General features: G+C 49.3%; 6 protein-coding genes and 1 non-coding gene across 7 annotated transcripts; 2 read left to right on the top strand and 5 right to left on the bottom strand.

Annotated features, from left to right (window-relative positions):
• Positions 1–379: 379 nt before the first annotated feature.
• F9C07_8863 (uncharacterized protein) lies at positions 380–1156 on the bottom strand (the record flags this gene model as incomplete). Its single annotated transcript, XM_041293199.1, has 2 exons — positions 380–953; positions 1002–1156. 2 exons carry the CDS (start codon positions 1154–1156, stop codon positions 380–382), a joined length of 729 nt encoding a protein of 242 aa, XP_041148050.1.
• A 407-nt stretch (positions 1157–1563) lies between these two features.
• Positions 1564–1634, top strand: F9C07_t198. Its single transcript has one exon. It is a non-coding gene; the product is annotated as a tRNA-Gly (tRNA).
• On the bottom strand, positions 1613–2632 carry F9C07_2285211 (uncharacterized protein). The gene is made up of 2 exons (XM_041293198.2): positions 2032–2632; positions 1613–1912 (listed from the first exon to the last, which is right to left on the bottom strand). Exons 1-2 carry the CDS (start codon positions 2519–2521, stop codon positions 1755–1757), a joined length of 648 nt encoding a protein of 215 aa, XP_041148049.1. The 5' UTR covers positions 2522–2632; the 3' UTR covers positions 1613–1754.
• Positions 2633–2716: 84 nt separating this feature from the next.
• On the bottom strand, positions 2717–4377 carry F9C07_2285210 (C-3 sterol dehydrogenase/C-4 decarboxylase family protein). The gene has a single exon (XM_041286533.2). It carries the CDS (start codon positions 4042–4044, stop codon positions 2938–2940), a length of 1107 nt encoding a protein of 368 aa, XP_041148048.1. The 5' UTR covers positions 4045–4377; the 3' UTR covers positions 2717–2937.
• Positions 4378–4806: 429 nt separating this feature from the next.
• On the top strand, positions 4807–5799 carry F9C07_2285209 (thioredoxin-like protein). Its single transcript, XM_071510745.1, has 3 exons — positions 4807–4955; positions 5168–5500; positions 5575–5799. The coding sequence occupies exons 1-3, from the start codon at positions 4941–4943 to the stop codon at positions 5659–5661; spliced, it is 435 nt and encodes a 144-aa protein (XP_071364559.1). The 5' UTR covers positions 4807–4940; the 3' UTR covers positions 5662–5799.
• F9C07_2165031 (uncharacterized protein) lies at positions 5800–9510 on the bottom strand. The gene is made up of 3 exons (XM_041286532.2): positions 7456–9510; positions 6085–7399; positions 5800–6031 (listed from the first exon to the last, which is right to left on the bottom strand). The coding sequence occupies exons 1-3, from the start codon at positions 8027–8029 to the stop codon at positions 5947–5949; spliced, it is 1974 nt and encodes a 657-aa protein (XP_041148046.1). The 5' UTR covers positions 8030–9510; the 3' UTR covers positions 5800–5946.
• A 443-nt stretch (positions 9511–9953) lies between these two features.
• Positions 9954–10381, bottom strand: F9C07_8858 (putative ethanolamine utilization protein; the record flags this gene model as incomplete). Its single annotated transcript, XM_041286531.2, has 2 exons — positions 9954–10215; positions 10284–10381. 2 exons carry the CDS (start codon positions 10379–10381, stop codon positions 9954–9956), a joined length of 360 nt encoding a protein of 119 aa, XP_041148045.2.
• Positions 10382–10395: the final 14 nt, after the last annotated feature.

Genomic DNA, 10395 nt, shown 5'->3' with positions numbered 1-10395 from the left:
TGCGGGACGCGAGTAAGATAGAAAGCCAAAGTAAGCTTTGTAGAGCGCCGATTAGCAATGGCGGTGTTTCGCCACGGCTTCATTAAACATATTCCAGCGGGGTATGGAATCCAAGGCAATGAGGAGCGAGGAGAATATCAGCCCACTGGAGTGTCTGCTTCAAGGAGTCTTCCGAGGTCGAAACCTATAGAAGAGCTGTCGCAATCGAACAAGTCAAAGCCCATTAATGTCACCGAAGTCACAAATCATAAACAAGACGAGGGAAATGTCCGCGACGACAGGAGAAGATATGCAATAGAAGGCTTATAACAGTAGTAGGGCTCGTCGACACGCAATAATATTTACTACACTGCTCAAATTTACCTGCAATTTCCCCCATTTAATCCTTCTTCTCCATATACGGCAGACAAGCCTCATAAACCTCCCTAAAACCAGGGTACCCAAAAAACCTCCGAAACACACTCTCCTCCACAACCCTCGCAGACTGAAGAGACCCCGCAATAAAGAAGTCCGTGTAAGTCGGCCGGTCGCCCAACACAAATGGCCCGTCAGCTCTATTCATCTGCATCAACTCGCCAACAGCACGCACGTCATCCTCTACCGCGTCCCAACTCTGCTCCTCTTTATCCAGATCAAGTAAATCCTCAAGCCGATGCCCAAGCGAGGCCTCACGGGTACGCCGGAAGTACTCCTGCGCGCGCGGCGATAGGATGCCTATCTCGCGGGGCATCACCGAGGTGAAGAAGATTGGGCCGACCACGGCGCGTGATTTAGCCTCGATCTCGCGGCCTAGCTCCGATGTTAGCGGGACTGGTGGGTCGGGGTAGGTTGACTCGAGGAAGTGGGCGATGGAGGCTGAGTCCATTATATATGTGTTGGTTGGCACGTGCTGGATGGCGGGGACTGTGTATTTGGGTTTGGATGTAGAGGTGGATTCGCTCGGTAATATACCACTGGAAACATTTTAGATTGGGAGACTTCAAAGAGCGGATTTGACTTACAGCCCTTTCAGCGTGGGCTCAATGTCTGGAAATTCGAGGAAGATGGTCCGGTAAGGAATACGCTTGTAGTTTAGCATGAGGCGGATGCGCCAGACAACGGGGGAGAAGCAGACATTCTTGGTGCAGGCCAAGTCATACAAAATGATCTCGGCCATGTTATGCTACACTATCTAGTACACTCTCGTACACGGGATTGAGGGAGTGCTGGGAAAGCTGACTTTTGGAATACTTATGGAGAGGGTTGTTTGTCATCTGGACGGGATGATTTACCCAATTAAAGGTAGGAAGGTAAGATGATTGCCAATGTCCTGGGACTCTCAGATACCCCTCCTTCCTGTCCGGCCATGTAGTGGACAATATTTATCATCAGCATGCAAATTTGCCCCAGCTGTTCTCTAGTGTATGGTCCACCATCCCTCACTATATCCATCCACCTGCTGATATGTATCGATACTCTATATATCCAACTCATTAGGGCACGACAAATTCTACTCACAGATTCAACCTTGGAATATAAAACAAAATAATCAAAAATTCTCCAACAAGAGCCAATAGCTCAACAGCATCATTGGTCTAGTGGTAGAATTCATCGTTGCCATCGATGAGGCCCGTGTTCGATTCACGGATGATGCACTCATTTTTTGCTCTTTTATCCCCCCCCCCAAACCAAGCAATCCTGTATCTATCTATACCCAGTAGTATCACATATACACCCAGATCTACACATAATACACACTACACAGAGTCTAATATCTAACTCTTAGACTTTACACAAATACCAATTCCCCCCAACACAAGCACCATCCCCAACCAAGTCTCCTTCTCAATAACCTTCCGTTCCACATACCACTCCCCCAGAACAGTGAAGAGGAAAGCACTCGAATTAGCCAGTGGCACTGTTAGGGATAGTTCTGTGTACAAACTATATCAGCGAACTAGAACCATTCTCAAGAGGGTAGGATAGTACAAAGCCCCAACAATCTCAATTGTGACAATAGCCAGAGAAAACAAAGGAGACACAACAACATACCATGTTTCCCAACAAGAAGGAAGAACCAAATACTCCCCGTCAAGTTAATAATCAGGGGAACGGAGTACGCGGGCGTACGGAGGAGATTGATAACCGTCCAGAACATAGTTGTGATTTTTGTTTTGAGCCAGGACTGCGATGGACGCATCCATGCGGGCTGTTGTTGCTGTTGTTGTTGGGTACCTGCTGCTGGTAGAGGGTGGTCTTCATCATCTTCTTCGTCTGAGGGTTCAGAATCCGGAGTAGGGGCAGGTTCGTGGTCCGGGTTTGTTTGCTGTAGTTCTTGGGCATCGAGTTCGGGTTCCTGTGATGCTTGTGCTTGGGCTTGGGGCTGTCCCTGCGAGAGTTGCTCCTGGCGCGCGTTGAAGTCGGCTGCGGCGCGGCGGATGAAGGGAGTTGTGAAGCCCCATGCTACGCCGACTAGGAGGAAGGAGAGGATGTAGTTGAATACCGGGGGTTGGTCCGGGGTGATGCTGGCGTCGGGGTCCATCCTTGTTTCCTCCGTATGTGTGTTTGATTGCCAGGTTGTGCTGGTTGGAATTGAGTTGTGGAGAGCGGAAGGGGGAGATTTAGACTGATTACTGATAAGATAGACTTCGGCGATAAGGTCTTGGCTGCATTTGTTACCTAGCTAGTATGGTATACTGTATGTCCACTACGAGAATACACACTCTCTTTACTTTAATAATAGGTGCAAAGTGGGGAATATATTCAAGAAGTATGATAATATCAAAATTATATACAACAGGAGCGATTCGCTATTGTCACCCACCCCACGTGTGACAGGACAATTAGTTCCGCGGTGGATGATATGAAATATAGATTAGCATGAGTTGAGTATAGTTAGACGACGCTTATATCAGCCCTAGATGCAAATATCGTCGGGCCGGAATAAAATAAAAGTGCCTAGGCCTCCCTCTCAGCATTCTCCATGAACCACCGCACACTTCGCTCAAGACCTTCCTGCATGCCTACCTTGGGACGATACCCAAGCACCCGTTTGGCCTTGTTTCCATTCAGCGTGCGGATCAGGGTACTAAAGCGAATACCCTCACGAGTCATATTGGCAGGTCTAGTGCCGCCGGAAATTATCCACGCAACCCACTCGTTCACGAACCCGAGCGTCAGTCCGACCCACTTCGGGATAACCACAATGTCCTCAGGCCGGATTGGGTTGCCCGCCAGCGCGGAAACCGCCCGCTGGAAGTCCCAAAAGAGCCAAGGGTCTTCATTGTTGAGATGGAAGCATTCCCCATCAACACGGGTCGATGCGTCTGCCGGGGGAGGCTTGCCCCAGGCATTGAGAAGGGCATGAGCGGCTAGGAGATGTGCATCTGCTAGGTTTCCCACGTAGATGAAATCGTACGGGTTCTGCCCATTGCCAATCTGGAACCGGGTCTTGCCTTGGCGAGCGACGGCGAACATTTTACCTAAGGAGCCGACGTCGCGCTCGCCGAATACAAGACCGGGTCGGATTGCGCAGGTGAGGATGCCTCGATCGTCCTGGCCGCCGTTGCGGTTGGCAGCCTGGATAGCGTCTTCTGCATCTGCTTTAGCGATGCAGTAGACCCGCTTCTGCTGTGGGGGTCGCAACATGGGCATCTCCTCTGTGGCATCAATGAGATCAGTGTGGTTATCATTGATGACGCCCGGGGTAGATGTGTTGACAAGGGCTTGCACGGTATTCACCTTCAGTGCAGCATTCAGGAGGTGATGTGCGCCGTCGACGATGATGCGCTGGTAGGCTGACTCCGGAGCGTCGGAGAACTCGGGCGATGCAGTGTGGAAGATGGTAACCGGGCGGGCAATCTGCATGATGCGCTGCACATCCTCGACGCAGGCCAAATCGCCATGATGGTAGTGCACGTTCGGATTGGGATGGCGGTTGCGGTCGATATTTACATCAATCGAGTGGATGCTGCAATCAGGCTCTTCCGCGAGGATTTTGGCGATGATGTGGTAGGCTATGAAGCCATTGCCGCCGGTAACAAGGACAGGACCGATGCCCGACATGATATCAGATAAACAAAGCGAGGGGAAGTTGGAAGAGAGAAGGGACAGAAGTTGAGAGAGGGAGACATTCAGGAGTAGCGGAACTCTTGATCTTATTGTCTTTGTTGGCTATTACCATGCTTACTACGACTAGTGTGATTGCCACGAGATGAGCAGGTCAATTATCTTTACTTGGGATTTGTTAGGCCGCAGGATTTGACGTATCTAGTCTAGTGTGCCTCTTGGAGGCATCAACGTTCGCTCATTTCTTACAAGATAGGATCAGCTCTCCAAGTCTTACATAATATTCGTACTTTAGTTAGTTAACCAACATTGGTTTATTTGTTCTATTAATTACTGAGTATATATAGTAGATCTACTCTTTGATCCTGAGCTCCTCCTTTATAGTAGTTGATACTAAGTTATGCTCCCGTAAGTCAACATTATCCAAGCAAGTATAGTTATAGATATCAGTGAATTCTGATCCAGAATAAGTATTAGATCTTTAAATTAGCTTAACTCAATCTACCAATACAGGATAACCAATCCTTGACACATATATATCCAAAAACAAGGACACAAGGAAACCAAATATCTCCTTCTACCAATCAAACAATACAAGAAGATATCATTCAACAGCTATCTACTTAAACCACAACTCAAAATAAAAAGAAATGAATCCCCGCACCCAAACTTGGAAAAGAAAACATCTTACCAAATCGGGCCCCCGATAGGAACTAAACCACCCTAAGCCCGAAACAGCACCGCATAAAAAAAAAACATGACGTAATCAAACCCAACCACCTCCGACTCATCTTAACCAAAGTACAATACTCAATTGAACTACTCATATCAACACCCTAACCAAACCAAAATACCCCATCCAAACCACAACAGAATAAGACAAAGCAGTCAAGATGGTCTTTCGATTTGTAGGTTCCAATCCCAATCCCAATTCCAATTACAATCCCCAACCAATCCAATTCAATCCAATTCAATCCAATTCAATCCAATTCAATCCAATTCAATCCAGTCCATCCAGTCCAATTCAAAATCTCCAATCACATTCCCCTACCCCAATAAACAACCGTCCACCTAGCCCCCCTCCCCCCCAAACAAAGACCAAATAACTAACAAAAAACAGCCCAAAACCCTCGATCCCATAACCCTCTTCCACAGTCCCAGCGCCCCGGCGTCCCAAAACGCCCTAAAAACCCTGCAACGGGCGCTGGCCGCCGCCGAAGCGGGCGAACCGCAGACGACCAAACGGGGCGAGTTCCAACTGGAAGTGACGACAGAGGCGCCGACGACGGATCAGCTGCGGAATATCCTGGATTACGTGACGGCGGATCCGGCCGGGGCGGGGAGTAATCGGGTTGTGTATGGGGTTGAGCAGGTGGTGAAGGGGGCGAGGGATGCGGAGGATGCGCTGAAGAAGTTTAAGGAGAATGGGGCGCAGGGGATTGTAAGGCCTATTGTGAGTTGCTCTTTCTTTCTTTTGTTTTTCTCTGGCGTTGGGGGTTTGGGAGTTGGCTAATTCGAGCTTCTTAGACGGTCGATTGGACGAATGGACGGGCTGTGCTGGGGGATAATGAGTCGGAGATCCTGAAGATGGTGCATCAGTTGGATGTTGATTAGATTCTTTCCTTCGGTGTGAGGACTTCCTTTGCTACAATATCCTGGCATGACTTGGTCTTGAAAATTTGGATTTCGTTTATCAGTCTACGATACCTCTATGTATCATACAAGCAATTACACTCAACTCCAGACCATGACCCTTGACCCGGTAATGCATACAGTCGGACATGAACATTAAACATATACTCGCTCATCAAATCCAGTCATGGTCAATTCGAGATCCAGCTCGTACCGTGCCAGTAAGGAGGAAAGAAGGTAAAGAAGGTAAGGGAAAGAAGATATGCGTTAGAACATCGTCCCGAACGACCCGTCTGTCGCAATGGGTTTCCGCGGTGAGCTGCGTCCTCCGTCCATTGCCGGTTTTCGATGCCTATATCTTTCATTAGAATCTATGGTATAGTAACTATCGCAGAACGAACGTACCTGAATGTAAATCCAACGAATAGACCCTTGCCCATCTTCTCGTCTCGTTCTGCCATTTCCTCCAATGCGCGTTGCTTGTCATGGACCTCCTTGTACTTGGCCATGTCCGCTTCGCTGGTAAAGTCGTCGAAGTAGCCTGCGTCCGTCTCCGAATCCAGTTCGGGTACAAACGGCGCACGCTGCTCGCGCAGCCGGTTGAAGTCAACCTCCGCAAAATAGTCATGGGCGTGAATCTCATGGATATTCTTGAACCGTTTCTCCTTCGAAGCCACCAACTTCGTGATCAGATCCCACGTCCGTCGCGACAGGAAGTAGTTCGGGTCTTCATATACTGGTTTACGAAGCACCTTTTGCCAGTTCTTCAGATTCTGCCACGTCTCATCTACCGTGGCGCCGGCAAAAGGTGGGTATCCCGCCAGGGCCTCAAACAGCATGCAACCCAAGCTCCAGTAGTCAACTGTGAAATCATACTGCTCGCCCTTCAATACCTCCGGCGCCATGTAATCGGGTGATCCGACGATGGACTTGGCGTAGTTCACTTGACGCTCTCGGAGGGTGCGATATCCCTGGCGTCGTTCGGCCATCGTGCGCTGCTCCATTGGACGACCGAATGGCACTGGCGTGTTGCCCACTTCCTCCAGCTTCACGCGCATGGATTCGATCTTGCCGGGATTCAGCATGCCTGCCGCCAAGCCAAAGTCGGTCAACTTCACATGGCCCGTGGAATCGATCAGGAAGTTCTCTGGCTTCAAGTCGCGATGGATGTACCCCAGCGCATGCAGGGCATCGATGCAGCTGAACATCTCACTAATATAGAATCGCGCGTGGCGGTTGTGCAGAACTCCGGTATTGTTGAGGAGTGTGCGGAAATCTCCACCGGGTACATACTCCATCGCAAGGTAAATCTGGTCCTCATCCTGGAAAGCGTAGAGTAGCTTGACTAGCCATTCACTCTTGGCGGCCGTCAGGATGTCGCGCTCGGTCAGAATATGCCGAATCTCGTCCAGCTTAAACAGTAGCTTTTTGCTCATGACCTTCAATGCGCACACCTCCCGGGTATCCTTCTTCTGCGCCAAATACACCTGTCCATAGCCACCCTGGCCGACCTGCGTCAGGATCTGGAAATCGTGTTGGCGGAGCCGGGTGCGGCGCTTGCGGAGGTGGGCCCGTTCCCGACCCAAATATTTGAGAAGGGCCGGCTCGTAGTCATCCATGGGAGTTGCGGGCGGCTCCGGGTAGGCATTTCGGAATTGAGAGTAGCGGGTTTGGCGATTGTGCACATAACTGAGTAGGTCGAAATAATGGTCGAGAAAATCTACAAACGGTTAGCAGGCTCGATCCCATCGGTTAAGAATGTGCGCGGACACCTACAGAGCTGTGTCACGTTTACCAATCGTTTTACCCGAGGGTTCTGCAGTTTCTCCATCTCCTCTGGTGTCAACCCCCTCATCTGCACCTGACGTCTCTGAATGCTCTCTACATCGCGTGGCTGATACGTTTGGTGACGAGAGATGGCGGCCGCAGCGGGATTTGGACCGAGGTCTTTGCCCACCCGCGTCGGACTCGGTGGTGTGTTCTCCTTATTCGCTTTGCGTGTCGGACTACCTGGGGGCTGTCGAATGACGCTCTCGCTGAAGTCTTCCACTGATTTTTTCGGAGAAAACATGGGGTGACTGTAATGGTCGTAGGTGCCCTTGTTGGGCGAGGTGGGGTTGAGCTTCATCGCTTTATCGAAGACATTTGGTAGGTCTAGGGCGCCCGGTGGAAATCTATTTTTGCTGGGACTGCCCTGCGGCGTCTGGATAGGACTAGTAAACCCATTCTGAGAAGGTGTAGAGGGGCGATCCAAAGTCTCGTTGCCCGAACGGGTATGTAGCAGAGGAGGGGGGTTGGGCAGCCGGAGCGCAGGTCGATCGCTCGACTCGCGGGCGAAGTTGAGTGTCATCACCACGAGAGGATAATTCTTCGAACACGTTGGAACTGATCAAATGGGTAAATGTGGCCGACGACCCCTTTGATAAGGGCGAGCCGAGGATTTGCTGCTGTGTTTTCCGCTGGTCGCTGGAGGGGGCCGAAAATTGCAGGAAAAAAAGAAAAAGAAAAGAAATAAACAAGAAAAAGCAACAAAGTTGCACGAGTCGTGGAAATATCGGTGAGAAGAGGTTAACAAAAAATAAAGTGAAACCCACTCAGACCCAGGAAAAAGCAACCAACGGTACAAAGAAGGCGGCAGCCGTCCAGAGCCACTGCCGTTGGAAGTCGGGTACCGACGTGAAGAATGGCTTTGTTTTGGTAGGGGGGTTTGAAAGAGAGAGAAGGATGAGGGACAAAGACCAGAAGGGAGTCACACTCGCTGCTTGATCTCTTGTACTATGCTGAATGGAATAGTCTTGGGGATGGTGGAGAGGCAAACCAAGAAGACAGGGAGGGGGAGGGAAGAAGAGAGACAGGGATATGGAGATTGAAGCTGAGAGCTGAACACTAAACTAAACTACTAGACTCGATGGGAATACCTGAGGGCCTGAGGCCGGAAGCGCCTACAACCAACCATCCAATGGCTTCCACTTCTCCCCACAATTTCTTGACCAACGAAAATGGCTGTTGCATGCTTTAATTTCTCCTGCGCTCGCCCTACTCAGCCGTTGCTCCGGTAACTCCCTTCCTTCGATCCCTCTAGGCACAGTCGATCCAGATGCACCTGCCGGAATTCCCAGGGGGAAAGTCGAGTTTATCGGGTTCGCCGTCAAGGCACTGGCTGCTGATTGGACTATCCCGTGTCTTGGGAGGGATCGATGGATCAGCATAGGAGATTTTGTGATGGTGTGGGTTTCTAGACCTGCAAGTCATCGACCTAGTATCCGCCAGCGAAATCCTTCCACTCTTCCCTGTTCAGAAAAAGAAAATAAAACTAAAAACCAAGATCGTTAGTGGATGCAGACGATCCATGCGGCTGAATTCTCCGTGGCAGGTCTCGTTCGGCTCAGCTCCTCTCTCCCCTCGAGGGGTTTGGGTCAATTACAGATAGCCATTCAATCACAGCACTACCATGTCCAAAATATTACCCTTACAGATCTACACATATCCAATCTCCATCATGTTGAATGACGACGCGGGAGATTGCGAGACCATGTAACCTCGCCGAGGCCGGTAGGTCTATGAATAGACCCGTTGTAAACAAACGGACGTCATTTCACAAGGAGAAAAGTGGGGATATTAGACTAGTGGAAACGGGTTCCATGGATTTGAAATTAAAACAAGGGAAAAAACAATTCAAGTCGATCTAATAACCAAAGCAATCGTCATCGACCCAGTTGATCCAATAAACCCATCCCTCGCGAATACAGTAAAACCCTGTTATAAGCAACCAATTCAGCAAGCCCTTCAAATTGCCTATATCGGGGGATTGCTTATCGTGAGATTTCTATATAGACTAGTAGGAACCAGGATTCATTCAATAGTATGTATAATATATATTTTTGATATTAATGTGTTGTACAGGTAGGGGTTTAAATCTAGAGATACTAAAAGATAGTAGACATGTGATTCTTTTATATATTTTTAAAAATATATAATTGGTTAAAATGAGCCACTATACTCCTTTAGAAGCATTTTTGTATGGGGGATTAGGCAGAACGATAAAATTTCCGTATATTGAGGTTTTAAGGAATTTTGTATGGTAGTTAAATTCAGACACTCAATTAGATTGCTTATAACGCGTAGATTCCCTCTATCGGGGTCGCTTATAGCGGGTTTTGCTGTATGCATGTTAAAGTTAACAGTTACAGCTTGGCCCGTTGTCCAGTCTACCAAACATCCATTAGCCACTTTCATCCCTCAGTCACACACCCAACACGCTAATTTCCAACCACCTAAAGTGTAAATGAGAGAATTGAACTCACGAAAAACGCCAAGCCGTACGACGGCGTCGTGAAGGTGATCTTCGATCCCTTCGGAAAATAAAAGACATCCCCCGGACCCGCCGTAACCTTCTGTCCGGTCTCATCCGAGATCTCAAATTCACCCTCGAGGATGATCTTCGTCTCATCGAAGTGGTACTCGTAGACTAGAGGGACGCCTTTCTCCAGGCGGTAGAAACCGCCCGAGATGGGCTTCTCGGGATCATTGTGTTCGCTAAACGTGGTACAGATTCCGGGTCAGCTTCCAATGGTTGGGTTGGAATGGCGGGAATGGAGTCCTACCTCGAGACTATGTCCCCCAGGAAGGCATTGCCGTTTGCGATGTGAGGTGGCTTGTAGGTAGACTGGGCTTTGGCGAAGTAGGTGAACGCGGCAGGCATTTTGCTTGGGATTT

Source organism: Aspergillus flavus, chromosome 5 (assembly GCF_009017415.1).
Source record: "Aspergillus flavus chromosome 5, complete sequence".
Lineage (NCBI taxonomy): Eukaryota > Fungi > Ascomycota > Eurotiomycetes > Eurotiales > Aspergillaceae > Aspergillus > Aspergillus flavus.
This window is presented reverse-complemented; position numbering and strand designations above follow the sequence as displayed.